At 36.1% G+C, this 19,075-nt stretch overlaps 1 protein-coding gene and 1 long non-coding RNA gene across 5 annotated transcripts; both read right to left on the bottom strand.

Annotated features, from left to right (window-relative positions):
* Positions 1-784: 784 nt before the first annotated feature.
* LOC126765727 (uncharacterized) lies at positions 785-1,996 on the bottom strand. The gene is made up of 2 exons (XM_050483464.1): positions 1,476-1,996; positions 785-1,359 (listed from the first exon to the last, which is right to left on the bottom strand). Exons 1-2 carry the CDS (start codon positions 1,887-1,889, stop codon positions 916-918), a joined length of 858 nt encoding a protein of 285 aa, XP_050339421.1. The 5' UTR covers positions 1,890-1,996; the 3' UTR covers positions 785-915.
* A 6,272-nt stretch (positions 1,997-8,268) lies between these two features.
* LOC126765774 (uncharacterized) lies at positions 8,269-14,972 on the bottom strand. 4 transcript variants are annotated; one of them, XR_007668562.1, is made up of 5 exons: positions 14,838-14,972; positions 14,704-14,777; positions 14,592-14,623; positions 8,720-14,537; positions 8,269-8,661 (listed from the first exon to the last, which is right to left on the bottom strand). It is a non-coding gene; the product is annotated as an uncharacterized LOC126765774 (long non-coding RNA). The 4 variants fall into 4 exon arrangements; XR_007668561.1 differs by having other exon boundaries at positions 8,269-13,300; positions 13,351-14,537; positions 14,838-14,964; XR_007668559.1 differs by having other exon boundaries at positions 8,269-14,537; positions 14,838-14,960.
* Between the last annotated feature and the right edge of the window lie 4,103 nt (positions 14,973-19,075).

Here is a 19,075-nt window from a genome sequence, read left to right as displayed (position 1 = left end):
AAATTTCGTCATGATTATTCTCAGGAGCCACTCCAAAAACAGCCATATCGCTGCCCTTATTCACATACTTGCAAATATATTTGATTGATTTTACAGAACTGCAATATTCTACATTGATGTGAGCGTTGAACATTTTTGACAGCATCGGTGAGTACGGAACTATCCACCGGTTATCGATTTCAACATCTTGAGTTTTAATTTTAATTACAGTTGATTTACCGTTGTCTTCAGTTGATCGTCGACGATACTGTGGATATCCATCACCTCCTGTAATTGTTTCAGCAATCAATTGCTTTGGAAAATCGGTACGATTAAAAATTCATCGCACTGACTTTTTGTTGATTATTGACCTGTATTGCAAAAATTAATTAGCGAATGAAAATGATTTATAAATCATATTTACCACATTCGCGTAAATTGCGGAATTCCCGTCACTCATGTTTCCTTCAATAAAACAATTGCGGGAATTCCCGCGCTATTTGAATAGGGCTTTTCTACCGCTGCACATTTTTAGTGTTGGTAAAGTCGTGAACTACCATCCCTGACAGGCCAACCGCAATTCAAACAAATTTAATTTGGGAATCCCCGTTCAAAGTTAACGTGCCAGTCATTTATGGTTTGTTGAGGGAAGTTTCAATAAAACGAAATGCGGGAAATCCCGACAAAAGTGCATAGGAAATACATGTGGTAATGGCGGGAATTCCCTAATTTGTTCAGACTATTTAAAAAAATTAACCTGCAGAAAAAAAGCGAGAATTCCCGCTCTTCAATTTTGTATGGAAAAATTAAGTGATTATTTGGCAGCCACCCGCTAAATTCAAATGAACGCGAACGTGTTAAACAAAATAAAATGTATAATGTACCAGTTGTTGGATTTATCATTGGTATGTTGATGTGATAGCCATCGTCCCCTCTTCAAAACAAAATGGGGTATTGCAATGCATCATAACAGCGATGGAGTTCTGAAATACGTTGTAAATTCTCATTTCTACGATACAAAACAATGTCTCGTGACTGAAACTGTTCGCCAACCACAACAATGGCTACTTCATCAATCGTTGGTGCATTGAATCGTCTGGTGCGCTTCCCAATTGGTGTTTTATCGGCTTTTATTATGATTTTGTGGCCATCGGAGGGCATCCGTTCGAGTGCCACTTTAAACAATTTCACCAATTCATTGTGTTGATGAAAAAATGTTTGCAATTCATTCACGATTGATCTTCTCGTATTCGTCGAAATTGCACAGCGCTTATTTAATTCTCGATTCTCACCATCAATGAAATATATTTGCAAAAATTTATGATCACCATCTGGGAATGGTAGCAAAGACCCAGCTCTATGGTATATTTGACCTTGAATCTGTAACGGTCGAAAAATATATATAGATGATAACGGATCTTAATTTCTAAAAACATCGAACACAGGGACGGCACATAAATTAAAAATGATATTGCTAATTCACACGAAGAAATCACCTTAAACGTCGGCATAAATCCATCTTTTATAATATTTGTAGCTCCAAAAGATGTCATTTGAAAGCATGAATTGTATTTTTGAATATTTAAGAGGAAATGCTTTGACGTTGGCGAATTACCAAAAACCAATGAATGCAAAGGTTCTGGCGGAAGTTCTAGCACCGGTAATTTGACTTTCCCACCAGCACAACACATGCCAGGCGTTTCGTTTTTAAATTTAAATGCTTTGCAATGTATACATTCTATATTCATCTGGCCAATGTAGGCATACATGCTGTAATCAATGGTGGCATCGTAATTGAAAGCCGCTTGTTCCATTTGACGTATATCATAAACGGACGTACGCCCACGACGGTTTCTTGGTGCTTCACTATTATCCAAGTGAGTTCTCCGTCTGTGTCGTTGTGTTTCCATTTCATTTCGTCGAACACGATCTTCTTCACTTTGTGATCTTCGATTTAACGCTGTAGCATTTGATTGACGTGAACGTCTGCCAACGTCTTGAACGTGACATTCTTTCAGTACAGTGTATGACTAATTGAATGTAAAAGCAATACATTGAAAATTATTTCTAGAAAAAATTATACATTTAATTCAAACTTCAATGTGTGTGCGTGGAAATATGAATTCACATACACTCACACTGGACATAACCTCAATTGTGCAAATAAAGAAAACACTCACCGGAAAATTAGATCAAATTAAAATTGTGAAATTAAGTAACGCTTGGCAATTGAACTATATATATAAAAATGAAGCAATTAAAATACAATTAAAAAAGAAACACATGGTTAACACTCACCAAAAGTATGTTTGTTCAAAATGAGAGCAAGATATAAAAGAACTCAAAGCACATAAGAAAACTATCAACTGAATTCCAATGACAGAAAATTAATATTCTGTTCGCAATGAGAGCACGATGTAAAATTGATAAATCGTATTGCAAATACTTGATTTTGGTACAGTGTATTTACTCACAAAAAATGTCAAACTCAGGAACGGCTGCACCGATTCCAAACAAACTTTACACAAACCACCTCCTTATAAGTAGGAACGAACTCTAAAATTTTTGTGTCCATCGATTTGGCGGTTCTTGAGTTATAAGATTACCAAGGAAATGTAACTTCTTTTTATATATATATAGATAATATATATTATTATCATTCACCGTCGAACTGTCATCGTAACCGGTTGCTTTTCGCTCTGTGCTTATTGAGTTTGTTAAAACGGTATAACGGTTTGTTCTGCGTTTATATTACGCTCGTGCTTTGTTTGTGAATTAATTTTTTATCGTTTTATATCTTTTCAATCACTTTATTTCTTAATTTGTTAAACTAAAATTCGCGTTTACTATGGCCCCTGGGGCCACCAAATTAGGGGATAATAGGTTTTCCTATTATCTCCAATAATGAAAAAGAAAAGAAAAAAACCAAATCCGATCCCGTTAGACCAATTTCCAGAATTACCAGTCTCAAACACGGATGATCCAAAATTTTTGGTCATGTCATCGCTGGACGACAACAAGCCACTTAATTCGTCATCATGCTTCGCTACGTATAAAGGTATTCAAGCAATCAGTAAGGAAGTAAGTAAAGTTACTGAGCTACGTGATGGTAGCCTACTGCTCTTTGTAAATAACAACAAAACAGCTAGCAAATTTCTTTCTGCAAAAATTTTACCTGGCGGAGGTCATATCAATGTCAAGCTTCATAATACTTTGAATACGGTTAAAGGCACCATATACGCCCCATTCCTGAATAACTTATCAGAAGAAGATATTGTTGATGGTCTTAAGGAGCAGGGTGTTTCTGCTGTACATAAGTTTTCACGAATTGCTGACGGCTCCCGTAATCCTACGGGTGTAGTTTTATTAACTTTTGATAAATACAAACTTCCTGAAAGAATTGATGTTGCCTGGAGGAACCTCACTGTCCGTCCGTATTACCCTAATCCTATGCGTTGTAAGCAATGTCAATTAATTGGCCACACAGCAAAATACTGCCGTAATTCACCTTCTTGTGTCTCATGCAACCTCCCTTCCGATCATACCCCACCTACTGAATGTAAGAGAATAATGTGTGCAAATTGCTCGGGCGACCACCCGGCATCATCTAATACTTGCCCTAAATATCAACAATCCAAAGAAATATTAAAAATTAAAACTATTTATAAATGTAGTATGCGTGAAGCTGTTACCAAGTATAAAATTCAATTTTCTCATACAACTTCTAATGCAAACTCTTTTGCCTCTATAGCTAAAATTTCTAACAATACTACTCAAATCAATAATGAAACAACACCTAATAACAAATCCAACAATCCTACCAAAACTAATCTAACAACAACTACAGACATCAATTCATCTAAACAATCCCTTCCAACCCATCCTACCTCCTCTTCTGTCACTTCTCCTTCCCCTCTCTTTTCCCCTTTATCCATCTCTGACTCTCCTCTCAATATCCTTTCCTCCTGTCCTATCACACCCTCCCCCACCCTCTCCTGCTCGCAAGATCCTCTTGCATTACCCAATTTTCCTTCTTACAATGAAGACATTTAGTTTAAATAAAATATTCGTAGCTTAACTTTTTTCTTTTATAAGTTTACATATGATATGATTACACTTCTTCAATGGAACATTAACGGTTATGTTAATAATTATATTAACTTAGAGTTACTTATGGGATCGTACAATCCATCTATTATCCTGTTGAATGAAACTCACCTATCTTATAATGCCTCAGCTTTTACCCCTAGGGCTTATGTGGGATATTTTATTAATCTCCCCCATAACACCACCAACAAGCAGGGAGTTGCCATCCTAGTTAAAAGAAATCTACCTCACGTATTACTTCCCATACCCCTTTCAATTTTTTCTTCTGTAGCTATTGAGATCCTCGCCCCTATAAAATTTCAATCATCTGTGCTTATTCCCCTCCTGATCAATCATTTTCTACTACTGAATTTTTAAATCTTATTCCTTCCGGTTCAAATCCTTTTATCTTGTGTGGTGACTTCAATGCTTGGAGTCCCCTTTGGGGCTCTGCTTCGGCTAACTCCAAGGGACGTAGCATTGAGGATGCCTTACTAAGATCCAACTGCATTGTTTTAAATGATGGTTCCCCCACCCATTTTTCCACTCACTCTACCTTCACTAATATTGATCTTTCCATATGTTCTGCCTCCCTCTCCTCAAAAATATCCTGGTGTTGTATTGATGATCTCCATGGCAGTGATCATTTTCCCATCCTTTCCAAAATATCTACTTCTCGCCCTCATTCATTTTTTAAGCCCAGGATTCGGTTTAAAACTGATTCGGCTGATTGGGATAGGTTTGAAGAAGCCTGTTTTTCGCATTCACGTTATTTCCCCTTTTCTTCCAATATAAATCAAGAGGCTTCTAGAATCCAAAAATTATACGTTCTGCTTCTAACTATTCTTTTCCCCTTTCTTCTTCTAAACCAGTCAAGCTTGCTCCTCTTTGGTGGAATAATGAGCTTTCTGCACTAAGAAATCTGAAACAGATCGCATGGCATCAATTTAAACGTTTACGTTCTAGTGCAAACTTAATAGCTTACAAAAAATCCAATGCACTTTTTCGCCATAAAGCTAAGGCTGCTAAGGTTCATTGTTTCCAAGAATTTACGAATAATATCACTTCTTCTTCGGATTCTAGAAAAATCTGGACTGATATGAAAAGACTGGCTGGTTTATCACCTTCTTCTCCTATCACTTATTTAAATACTCCTCGGGGCACTCTACTATATACCAAAGATATAGCCTTAGAGTTTGCCACCCACTTTTCCAATATTTCTTTGGACTCCAATTTCTCTTCTGATTTTTCCTCTAGTAAACTTTCTTCTCTTTGCTCTCCTTACCTTCCTCCTTCCACCTTATCTCAATCAGCTGAATATTTAGATGCCGATATATCTGAACTTGATTTTAATTTAGCCCTCTCGTCAGTCAAGGGCAAAACTCCTGGCATTGATAAAATCTCTTACCTTATCATCAAGCACCTTCCTCCATTCCTTATATCCCGTCTAGTCAAACTTTACAATAGTATTTTTCTCAGTGGCAACTACCCTGTCCTCTGGAAGACTAGCGCGATTATTCCTATTTTAAAACCTGGTAAACCTCCTGGTGTGGTCAGCAGTTATCGCCCCATTTCCCTTCTTCCTTGCCTTGGTAAATTGATTGAAAAGATTATTGCTACTAGACTCGCCTGGTATGCTCAATCTAATAATCTCATTTCGCACAACCAAGTTGCGTTCAAGAGGGGGCAGGGTACGTTGGATGCTCTCCTGCACCTTGATCACTTTATCTCTGATACTCTGTCCCACAAAAATCATGTTTCTATTCTTTCTTTAGATTTCCTAAAAGCATTTGACAGGATTGGGATTCATGTAGTGTTAAGACAGCTTAGTAGGTGGAGAGTGGGTTCTCGTATTTTTAACTTTGTCAAATCTTTCATATCCAACCGTAAATTAAGTGTTATCATATCCAATGTTTCATCCTCTGTTCTACCATTAGATAATGGTACCCCACAAGGGTCACCGCTCTCGGTGATCCTATTTACTATTGCATTTGATGAAATCAGTACCATTCTATCAGATTTTGTTACTATCCGGCATCAGATTTATGCTGATGATTTAATTTTATTCTCAAAAACTTCAAATTTGACTTCAGTAACAATTACTTTCTCTGAAATTTTATTGCGTCTTTCTCGTTGGTCCTCTACTTCAGGCACATCAATATCTTTTCCTAAATCGAAACTTTTTCATATTTGTAAAAAACATCAATGTACTATCCCAACGCTCACATTTGATAATACAAACATTTTGTGTACAGATAGTATTAAGTTCCTTGGTATTGTATTAGACTCTAAGTATACATTTAAGAAACATTGTCAGTATATAAGAAAAAGACTTTTTGTTAATTTAAATATTATTAAATACCTCTCATGTAAGCGCTCACTCATCGGCTCGGCTTTACTGGTCAACGTCACTAAAGCCCTCATCTCATCTGTAATTAATTATGGCTTGGAAATTTTTGGACATCATTCTAAGAATCATCTAAAGATGCTTGCTGCGCCCTATCATTCTTCAATTCGTTGTTCTCTTCGAGTGTTTCCAACATCGCCAATTAAAAACATACTGACGGAAGCTGGCCTACCTTCTCTAAAAGATGCAGTGGAAGATAGCTTAAATAAGCTTTATTCAAAACTCATACTCAGCAAGAATTTTACTATAAAAAAGGACTTTCAATCATCACTTTGCAGAAAGAGGTCTCCTAAAATACCGTCTTCTATTTTTAAAAGTGCTTTGTTTGCTAAAACCAATGAGTTGCCGCTTAAAATATTGCTGCCTTGCAGTAAATATATTCCACCGTGGAAAGTAAATGAATCTTCTTTCATTAGTGATCTTACTTTTCTTCGCAAATCCATCACTCCAAGCACTGTGTATAAATCTCGATTTTTGGAATTATCTGCGCACTTCAAATCTTTTGGTTGGCAGTTTATATATACTGATGGCTCCAAATCGTCGCATACATCTTTTGCTGTAGTTGATGATAACCAACAAAGAATATCGTATGGTTTATTATTTCCATTTTGTTCAATTTTTACCGCTGAAGCTACGGGTATTCTCAAAGCTGTCCAGTATGCCCAACAAAACCTTGGTAAATTCATCATCTGTACAGATAGTCTATCGTGTTTTCAAGCTTTAAAAAACCGCAGTAACTACAATGACGTCATTATTGGCATTAGATCGCTGTTGTTTTCGTTAGCACATAGACTAAAAATAATGTGGATACCTGGTCACTCTGGAATCATTGGAAATACTTTTGCGGACTCGGTGGCTAAGGAGGTGTGCATCACTCCAACAACTACATCTGCCTTGTTTGTTAAGAGTGATATAAAACGGCTTATTATTCAACAAAGATCCACTAAATTGGCGCTTGATTGGATGAATTACAGACACCACTACTCTAGAATAAATTCAAATCGTATCAAACCATCCTTTCCGTCATCGCTTTCATCTAATTATATCATTCCATATATCAGACTTCGCATTGGCCACTCCATTATCACACACGCTCACATACTAAATGGCACTCAGATCAACCAATGCCCATTTTGTGATTCAGATTTAAATCTATTGCATCTTCTGCAACATTGTCCAGCACTTCAAACTCATAGACTGTCAAACTTCAATAATACTGATCCAATAATTTTATTGATGGATCCCTCAAGCAACAACATTTCGAAAATCTACAACTTTTTGAAAGACAGCGACCTTCTTCGACGCATATAACATAACCAGTCGGCCGATAGCCCATGATGCTAGTGCTGCGTATTTTCTTAAGTTTGTATAATAATTGTATTATTATGTAAGCTTTTATAAAATAAAAAAAAAAAAAAAAAATATATTATTATTATTAGTATAAGAATGAGTTCCTATGTTCAATAAAATAAATATTTATTAATTAATAAAAAGAAATAGAAAATGGTTTAGTATTCTAGGGTAGGTGATTTTAATTAAATGAACTGATATAACAAGATTTCAATAAATTAATCATTTATTTGATATGTACACATTTATTTTATATGTACACACATGTATATACATTATTGAAATAATACTTTTATGAAATAAAAAGCATTTTCAAGTTATTTCGTCTGATAATTCCTTCATTAGTGTCATTTATATTTTGAGGTACTTAGTCCAATCATATCGTGATCATCTGAATTTTCTAAATTTTCAGGCATACTCGTATGATTGACTTCAGAATAAACCGGACTGCTTCGCAGTATAAAATTATGTAAAATTGCGCAAGATAATATCACAGTTGATATGTCTTCTATATTTCGCATATCAATATGATTCAATATTTTGAACTTAACCCTGAAAATTCCAAATGTTTGCTCGATAAATACTCGGGTTGAACTCATATAATAGTTGAATTGTTTTTCCTCTCTGGAAAGGTGTCCGTTATCTCTATTAAGTACCAGTTAAGTATCTTGAAACAGGATATGATGAATCGGCTAGAATAATTGCATCTTTCGCAAGTTTTATTTCTCCAGATGTGATCCCTTTGTAAATTGGACTATTTTTCCACACATTGGCATCATGACAGCTACCTGGGTATCCGATGAACACATCTAAAAACAGAACTTACTGTCGCATATGGCCTAAATAATTGAATATATAACACCAATCTTAAAACAGATCTATTAGCCAAGTACATACCTGCATAACAACTGAAAAATTTCCTTTACGGTCATAATAACTAATTGCATCCGTTTGAAGAGTGTTACATAATTTGGTATGCGTTCCATCTAAGCATCTGACAACAAAAGGAAATGAATTTACCCGGCTTGTTTGAAAGTTTTCCATTATTTTTTTCTGCTGTGAAATTGACGGCCAACATATTTCGTTTTTAAGTTTGCAGATTGTCTTGCTTGTTTTGAGGAAAAGTTTGTGGGCAGTTCCTTGCCCAACAATAAATCTATCTGCAAGCTCGCGATATGTGACTCTACTATTGCTTAGCCTCCAAAGAGTCATATGCAAGGAATGTTCCAAGGAATATTCCTCGCGTGATGTTGACCAAAAAGGTTCTAACGCATTTTTCAAGTCCTAAGACAAATTAATTTATTTATCAGGTACTTCCAAAAAGTAAACAACAATACTTACTGCAAATGTTTCACGAGTCATGAGAAAATGCGTGAAATATGTATCATTATGGTATAATGGAATTGTTTTCCAAACCTTTGACATCTTCGTCACTCTCCTCTTTTTTGAAATTTCAGCGAGGTACCACTTTCTCTTTCTTAAAAAACTTTGTTTTCTATTTTTTCCGTACTTGAACAGCAAGTTATTATCACTGCTTTCAAAATTATCTATCGCTATATTTATTAAAAAATTCATGGTTAAACTTTTACATTCGGTCACAATTCGCGCAAAATGTTGCAATTATTTTGCTGAACGCAAGCGCACTTTCAACAGGCAAACTCGCTTCATTCATAAAATCAAACACTATTACATCTCCCCGAGCATGCCTTTGCCTACAAGAGTCTTTTCGCGACGATGGCGAAAACTGAAAATCGTGAATTGAACAACTTTCTGATGTTTCTTCACAGAACGAAGTGAGAAAAGTGGCAACATAGCTGTTGTCGATTTATAATACTTGTCAGTTCTAAAATATTTTTCCGTGCTCGCAAAAATCTGCGTCGATATGTACGCTCATACATCTTCATACATATTTACGCAAGTTCGTGGTAGAGCTGTTAGAGCAGTGGTTCCCAAACTTATTTTGTCTACCGCCCACTTTGAGAACAAATATTTCTTTAGCGCCTACATTTTTCCCCATATTTAAAAACCACTATAACTTCAAATTAATTATTGTGACCTATATATGTATATTAACGGAGGATTCTAAACGAAACTTTTACTATAACCAGCAACTTGAAACCTGAGCGCAATAGGTAACATACAACGGCGCTTAGGTTTCAAGTTAACTCTTACGGGCTCCACCTGCCAATAAGAATGATTATTGAAACACAACTTTATAGTATTAAAACAGAGAATCCTTTATTAAAAATAAAACTAAAATAATCGATCCATATATAAAAACTAATGTGAAGTATGAATCTGATGCTGTTGAATAATTTTGTTAATATCAGGTTCCAATTTACTCAAGAACACTCGCAAGTCGCCGCGTTCGGTAACAAGCAAACGATTTCTATTTTTAGTAAGCAGTGTTGTCACAGCACTAAATCCACGTTCACACAAATATGACGATGGGAATGCTATCAAGAATCGTTAAACGATTGACCACAATCCAGGGTACAATTGCGAGATCGGTTTTTGTAGCCAAAATTCTTGGTAACCATTTTTGAACTTGATTTTTATTTCCTCGTTTGTTGTCAATTCTATAAGTTCTTCTTCCAGCTGAGGTGACATTGCTGTGTTGACATTTGAAAACGGATCCAACACCCAGTCTTGTATTTTCAAGTTCAAAATGTCCTGGTATCGTTCGGTGAAGTCAATGTGGAGGTTTTCTAAATGTTGGCACTAGGTAAACAATTCGTCGTTACTGCATGATACTGATATATTCGGAAAATTGTGAAACTCACGTCTGCCCAGATTCTTTTTGTGTAGAAGCAGTTTGGCTGCGAAAGCAGCAACGACGTTTTTTGTTTTAATTAAATTTAGTTTATCGCCTTGCAGTTGGAGATTCACGTCGTTGAACAATTTATACAGGTCTGTCATGTAAGCTATATTCATTCATTCATTCTTTGATGTTATGAGCTTGCCTTGAAATTCTGTATCTTTAGTTTCCAAGAATTCTATAACAGAGTCAAACAGGTTGTAGAATCAAGTCAGACAATTGCCTCTTGATAGCCAACGAACTTCAGTATGAAACAACAAACGATTGAAATCCTAGTCATTAGTAACACAAAGCCGATGAAATAATCTATCATTCAAAGAGCTGTTGCGGATTTTATTGACTGCTTTGATGACATATTGCAGTGATTGAAATAGTTTTTCACTTAAGTTTCTAGCAACTAAATGTTGTCTATGAATAACGCAATGTACACCAAGAACATCTGGAATTTTATTTTTCAAGTGCGCTATTGAGCCTTTATGGCACCCTATCATAGCCGGAGCGCCATCCGTAGCAATTGAAATAATATTTTCCAAAGGAATCCCTTTCTCATCGCAAAACTTTTCCAATATATTGAATATGGTTTCGACTTTTGTATCTCTCTCTAAATTTCTATCAAATAATAGTTCTTCACATATTTTCTCATTTTTAATAAACCTCACGTAAGACAACAACAATGCTTCATTAGTTGGTAAAGTGGACTCATCGAGCTGAATTGAGAATTGGCTTGTCCTCAGGTGATCGCACAATGATTCTTCAATGTTTTCAGCCATTTCATCAATTCGTCTTTGCACAGAATTATTACTCAAAGGAATTTTTCGGATAATATCTGCGGCCGGTTTATGAAGCACGGTAGTTATTACTTCATTTTATGCTGGCAATATTAACTCTTCTCCGATGTTATGTGGTTTGCCTTTTTGAGCAATTAACAAAGAGATATTGTACGAAGCTTGAAGTCCGTCGCCATCTTGCTTAGCAACCGCCGAAAATAATTTTGCTACACTTGGCTGAGTATTATGCTTCTTCTCTAGGTCTTGAAAATATGCTACATTATTGTCTCTCTTATCTGGATGCATTTTATTCAAATGATCTTGCAGTCTTGAAGGCTTCATTGCTTCATTCGAAAATGTTTTTAGACATAGAAGACACAAAGGCGAGGATGGGTTTGTGGGATTTTCAATGAACCCGATTTTAATGTATTCCGCACAGTATTGCCGTCTCTTCTTTTTTACTTCCGGCATTGGTTTGCTTTTAGAAATACGTTTAACTTCGCGAGTAGTGTAAAGGAGGCGTAAGTAATGCTCAGCGCGCAGAACCACAAATGAATATAAAATAAATATTACATTGTTTATATAGGAATGCTTAAGCACAATTATTATATAGTATTCCAAAAATATGAATTCTTATTTTTCCTAGAAATACATTTGTAAACAAAGGATCTTTCCCCTTTTCGTATTATCTTATTTTTTCCAGAAATACATTTGTAATAAAGGATAAAGATCCTTTTTTTATTTTCCACATAAAAGATTTAAGGAGTTCAAAAGCTCAAAACGTGCGTTACATTAGCTACCTGCCCGACGCCATTTCGCAAGTGATAAAATAAATTATTCAAGAGCTCAAAGCATTCGCTACATCAGCTCGAACCTATCTACCCTACACCTTTGCGCAAATGATTATATTATGATAGCAAATGCCCACATACAGACTTGGCAATGGCAATAGCAATACGTTTCACAGTAAGTATTCTATAAATTATATCCTGTCGAGATGCCCCGTTATTAAACCGAGCGACCGATTGACATGATTTTCATTTTTTCTATATTCAATAAAATAGGAGTTTGAGCAATCTTTTAATTCATATTAGTTAATGTTCACAAGTTGTTGTTGAGATTCGAGAGCTCATGTAGTCGTTGTCTAAGAGGCCTCCTAGCTAAATAAAATTACAAATAAAACCCAAGCCTCTACACAACGCCATTTTATTTCTGGATCTCTTACCGCCCCCTTGACACCTGCAGCGTCCACAAGGGGGCGTTATCGCCCACTTTGGGAAACACTGTGTTAGAGCGACAAGGGAAGCGGTGATAATCAACGATTTTTCGCTTATTTTTTCGGCACAGCTGGATTTTCCACCAACAACACAATGTTGTGACGCTTTGTCGTCGGGTCGGTCGGTCGACATTGACAAAACTTGAGCTTCTTTTGCAAGAAGCACTGAGTGTACATGTATACATAAAAATGTGGTATGTAGCCATAAGTGTACATATTTACATACATATGTGGCATATAGTGACAATATGATTTGAATTCGCGAAAGCGAACATAAACACATACGATCATGATACATGTGAATATAAGTTTTAAATGATAATATATACGATTTATTTACATTTATCGCTATTATAATATATTTAATTTTTTTAATATATTATGATAGTTTGTTATATACATATGTAATGAAGTATACATATAAGTATGAATATATCAAATACAAAAAATAATTAAAAAATATTCTTTATTTTCACATTAACTACGAATATTGCTTTGAAAAAGTAATTTAATTCAAATGTATTCAATTGCACATGTATTTATAAATATGCACAAAAAGAATTCATATGAATACACATGATTGCATATAAACGTATGATATTTTTTAAACACTTTATCTGTAAAAAAATATTATTAAAAAATGAAAAATATTTATGTTCAATACAACCTCTATGGGGGCTCAACGGTTGTGAGGATTCAACTTCGGAATCCATTTCTTCCACGAGGTCATCAAAATTCATTCTATGAAAAATCATAAAAAATGTGATGATTAATGATATTTTAATTTTAATTTAATTTTTAAAATCATGCTTCGGAGCAGGAATGCGTATATGCATATTCGAACTATGTTCACTTTTATTCATTATAAAACACTAATGTTGTTTTTATTTTAAACAAATTTAGATATTCTGCATACGAACAGATATCTTAAACGAACAAGTAAACATTTTTAGTTAAAGAGGAGGTTCTTCAGTTCAAGAGTATATATACTTATACTCGCGGGAATATTCGAGATATTTGCGGGGAAGAATTTAGTATACCGTCCCAGGATTTCAAGGATAAAAAGGATATGGTTGGATAGAGGAGATTATCCTGATCAAGGATATATATAGTTATAGCCGCAGGAAGCTCATAGTTTACGAGATATTCGCGTTTAAAGTTGAAAATTTGCAATATTTTAATTACATATTTTCGATATATAAAATTAATTTTGCACTTATATTTTTGCACTTTAATATCCACTAACACTTCACTAATTCATTTGTACGCATTTATTTTATATAATATATTTCAAAAATAGCTTTTAATATACATTTAAATTATTGTTGAATTATGATTCTTTAAGAATAATAAATGAATTACAAACTGTCACACTGTTCGTGATCTGGAGAGTCTCCTCTATCCGACCATACCCGAAATCCTGGGACGGTATACTAAAGCCGACCCTTTCGCATTTTTATGTCCACTAACACTTCACCAATTCGTGTGGATTTTTTTTAATATTAACTTATTGTTCAATTATATTTATTTAACATCAATTAAAGGATTACACTATTGATCTGCAGAACCTCCTCTATCCGACCATACCTATTTTATTCCCGAAATCCTGGATATTCTAAATTCTACACAATTATAATTGCAACCGGACAATTTGTTTCAATTTATATTTTAAATTTTTTACATTTACATATATGTAGATATAAAGCACAAATTACATATTTCACAAAAATTCACTATCTATAACAACTGTTTGAATTAAATATGCACTATTTAACTCTAATAATTTAAAAATTACTCTCTTATTTGTTTGTTATACGTAATAGATTAGAATTTTCCAAATGGTCCAACCGATTTCTGTAATATAAAAATTTTTAATTATACACACAACATTCAACTCACAATGCTTACCTTTTTCTCTTTTTTAATCTTTTTCCTTTTCTCTAAAATATATAAAAGAAATTAATAATATGCATATAAGAAATTAATTATAAAATATCAAATTATCAAATAACAAAGTTACCTCTTTAAAATCCAAAATAAACTGCGCTTTTCGTTTTCTTCTTCTTGAAAAATTGGGTATTCGTCTACCCTATTCTAGCAAATTAACATTACAATATGTTGAGAATGTCGATAGTTTTTCTCTATCTTACTTACGTAATCTCCCATTCAATTGAAAATTCCAGAATATGTAACAGTGTTAGTGAACAGCTGATAATGTTTAAATGTGTTTGTGCAATCTGTTACCTCCGTCTTGCAGGGTACAAACATTGTTCTGCAAAAACAACAAATGCCCGAAATAGCGTCAGCGGCGTCACAAGTCAATATGGCAGCCAAATGTAGTAAATCTTACAACAACAACTATTTTATTCATGAACGCAATCGCACTTTCAACAAACAACCTCGCTTCATTCATAAAAGCGACCGCCTTTACATCTCCCCTAGCATGCGTTTGCCTACAAGCGTCTTTTCGCGACGATGGAAAAAGCTAAAAATTATAAATTGAACAACTTTCTGATGTTGCTTCACAGAAAAAAGTGAAAAAGATTTTTCCGTGGCTTGTAAAAATCTGCGTCGATATGTACGAGGTGTGTTCAAAAAGTATCGCGAATTTTGAATTTTCGCGGGTTACGTATATTCGAATTTCAACCGCGTCCGCGACGACCCACATTTGCTCCAGAGGGTCATTACTGGTGACGAATCGTGGGTTTATGGTTATGAAGTGGAAACCAAAACTCAATCATCTCAATGGAAACTGCCGCATGAACCAAGACCGAAAAAATCGCGCCAAGTTCGGTCGAATGTGAAAGTTTTGCTGACAGTTTTCTTCGATTGCAGGGGCGTGGTGCATCATGAGTTCTTGCACAGCGAAGAACGGTCAATAAGGAATATTGCCTGCAAGTTATGCGCAATCTGCGCGAAGCAATCCGCCAGAAACGCCTGGATTTGTGGAAGAACAAAAATTGGCTCTTGCACCACGATAACGCCCCTGCTCACACATCGTTGCTTGTGCGCGACTTTTTGGCCAAAAACAACACACTAATGATGCCGCAGCGCCACCGTATTCCCCAGATCTGGCCCCCTGTGACTTTTTCTTGTTCCCTAAACTGAAGAGGCCCATGAAAGAACGACGTTACGCTTCTCTTGACGAGATAAAGACGGCATCGAAGAAGGAGCTGAAGAAGATAAAAAAAAAATGATTTTTTGAAGTGCTTCGAAGATTGGAAAAACCGTTGGCACAAGTGTATAATATCTCATGGGGATTACTTTGAAGGGGACAAAATAGATATTCATGAATAAATAAATAATTTTTGAAAAAACACAAAATTCGCGATACTTTTTGAACACACCTCGTATGCGCGCTCATATATATACATTCATATTTACGCAAGTTTGTTGGAGAAGCTGTTACAGCGGCACAGCTCGGATTTTCTGCCAACAACACAGTGTTGTGTCGCTTTGACGTCGCGTCGGTCTTTCGACAGAATGACTTTTTAATATGAAAGCAAAAAACGTGAGCTTCGTCATTGGTTGTCCGTGTCAAGAAGATCTCGCTATATATGTATGTATATGTTGCATGTAGACAAATTACAAACACTATGCGTATGATCTGTCATATTTGTTTACATGCACACATAATTATTTATGGGCAAATATAGTCTCACATTATGTGTACAAATATATGTCGTATCAAACCTATATAAATGCATATCTAGGTAGTAATATAAATCTTGCTGTATTATATATTTGTAAAGATTTTATGGAATTCTTCATAAAATAAGTAAATTTTAAGATATATACTCATGTGCTTTGATTTGAAATATATACCGATCATCTTTATATGCAAAGTCGTTCGCGCATAGTAAATAAGCGAATCTATAAGCGTACATTGCTTAACATTGGAATTATCATTATTTTTCTCATTTAATACTGAAAATGCTCAATTCTGCTATTTTCGTGTCCCCTGATGCTAAACTCTGGTGAAACACGCTTATAATTTGTTTGTGGTGAAACTCCCTCATCTCTGCCAAGTACCCCTGCGAAAACAGAGAACGTCTATCTTAGAGAAGGTTCACGGCGCGAAGAACGTAAAAATATTTTTGGCTAACTCGGTCGAGATGGAGGTGTTTCACCACTGCCAACTCGGCAGGAGAAATTTTAACATTTTGCTTGAACAGAACTAAGCGTGGAATAAAAATTATGCTCAAAACTATATATTGCTGTTACAGACGAATTTTCGCTCTTTTGCTTATACATATTTTTATACGTTTATATGCAAACATGTGTACTTTTTGTGCATATTAATGAATACATGTGCAATTGAATTCATTTGAATTAGATTACTTTTTTAAAGCAATATTCTTAGTTAATGTGGAAATAAAGCCTATTTTTTTAAATTTTTTTGTATTTGATGTATTCATACTTATGTGTACACTTCATTACATAAATATGTACATATATAACAAACTTTCATAATATATTAAAAAAATTATATACATATATTATAATAGTGATAAATGTAAATAAATCGTATATTTTATCATTCAAAATTTATATTCACATATATCATGACCATATGTGTTTATGTTCGCTTTCGCGAATTCAAATCATATTTTCACTTATCAATAATAACATGTGCGCGCTGCTCATATGTACATACATAAATATGTGCGTATGACATTGGCACAAATAACGCATACACAAACCTACATACTTGTATACATATGCGTACACATGCAAATAGGTCACCTCCAAAAACTACAAACATTGCTTAAAAAACAACAATAGTTTGAAATAGCATCATACATACTTATGCGTACACTTGTAAATATGTGCGTATGACATTCCCACACAAATAATGCATATAAAAAATACATGCAAAGCGAAACGTACGGGGGTCTGAGAGGAATATAGGAGCTATCTCACTTTATACAATAAGGAGATCAGGTCTGCAAAGCATGCTAGCTTCAGGAGATTCTGCGAGAACGTTACCTCAACGCCAGACGACGCAGTAGTAGCAATCAAAAGAGGAGATGGGACATTCACGACCAGCGCAGAGGACAGAGCGACGGAGCTTCTGCGGGCGCACTTCCCGGAGACGGTTCGGGAAGACCAGTGTCTACCTGTAATCGAACACGGGCCATCCCGCGACGATTGGAGTATCGCAAAACGGCTTTTTACGGCGGTCTCAATCCGGTGGGCAATGGCCTCGTTTGAGAGATTCAAGTCTCCGGGAGTGGATGGTATTTTTCCAGCGCTGTTACAACAGGGGGAGCATCATTTGCTGCCTCACCTGATTCGGCTGCTGAGGGAAAGCCTCGCATTGACGTATATCCCTGAAGTATGGAGGACATCGAAGGTGATCTTCATACCCAAGGTGGGTAGGAAAGACTACTCATTGGCGAAATCCTTCAGGCCAATCAGTCTAACGTCTTTCCTACTAAAAACCATGGAGAAGATCGTGGACCATGAAATAAGGTCGACAGTGCTGAAGAGAGCACCCCTGCATGCTGCTCAGCACGCCTACAGAGCGGGTAGATCCACTAACACTGCTCTGTACCAGATAACCTCTGAAATAGAGAATTCACTGGAGCATGGAGAGGTGATGCTTTGCGCGTTCTTGGACATCGAAGGTGCCTTTGACAACACGTCTCATAAAAGTGTAGCCAAGGCACTGGAGAGAAGGAATGTGGCAGCACCGGTGCGCAGATGGATTGAATCTGTATTGCGTACCAGAGTTGCTGAGACCACAGAAGGTGACAAGAGGATTCGTCTTGGCACAACAAGAGGCTGCCCACAGGGAGGTGTGTTATCACCCCTGCTCTCCCTGCCCTCTAATTGTAGACGACCTGTTAGTACTGCTAACGAACAATGGGATCCGCTGCCAAGGGTATGCGGACGACATTGTAATTATAGCAAGAGGCAAATACGAAGACACTCTCTGTGACCTAATACAAAGAGGTCTAAACCTGGCGAAGTTGTGTAAAGAGGTTGAATTAAACATCAATCCCTCCAAGACGACCGTAGTCCCCTTTACGAGACGCAGGTCCTTACCCGGTCTCAGGAACCTTACACTTGGGGGCAGAGAGATAGGAATGACCAGCAGTGTCAAATACCTAGGCTTGATGCTAGATTCTACTTTGCGGTGGAATCAGCATGTAAACCTGACCCTGGTCAAGGCAACAAAAGCTTTAATGGTGTGCAACCGGCTGGCGGGCAAGTCCTGGGGCTGTAAGCCAAGGATCCTCAGGTGGTTGTACACCATGATAGTGCGACCAATAATCACATACGGGGCGGTGGCCTGGGCCTCAATAGCGTCGCAGACTTCGGTTAAGACCAAGCTATCGAAGCTGCAGCGGCTAGCCTGTGTCTGCATGACGGGCGCAATGCGCACC

Source organism: Bactrocera neohumeralis, unplaced genomic scaffold, assembly GCF_024586455.1.
Source record: "Bactrocera neohumeralis isolate Rockhampton unplaced genomic scaffold, APGP_CSIRO_Bneo_wtdbg2-racon-allhic-juicebox.fasta_v2 cluster11, whole genome shotgun sequence".
NCBI lineage: Eukaryota > Metazoa > Arthropoda > Insecta > Diptera > Tephritidae > Bactrocera > Bactrocera neohumeralis.
The sequence above is the reverse complement of the archived record's forward strand: the minus strand, read 5'-3'. Positions and strand labels throughout refer to the sequence as shown.

What these genes read in the sequence shown, in the direction of transcription:
- LOC126765727 (XM_050483464.1), bottom strand. Translation starts at nt 1,889, where the DNA reads ATGGAAACACAACGACACAGACGGAGAACTCACTTGGATAATAGTGAA. An exon ending in GATTTATGCCGACGTTTAAG is followed by an intron (nt 1,360 to 1,475) that starts GTGATTTCTTCG and finishes CGACCGTTACAG; the next exon opens with ATTCAAGGTCAAATATACCA.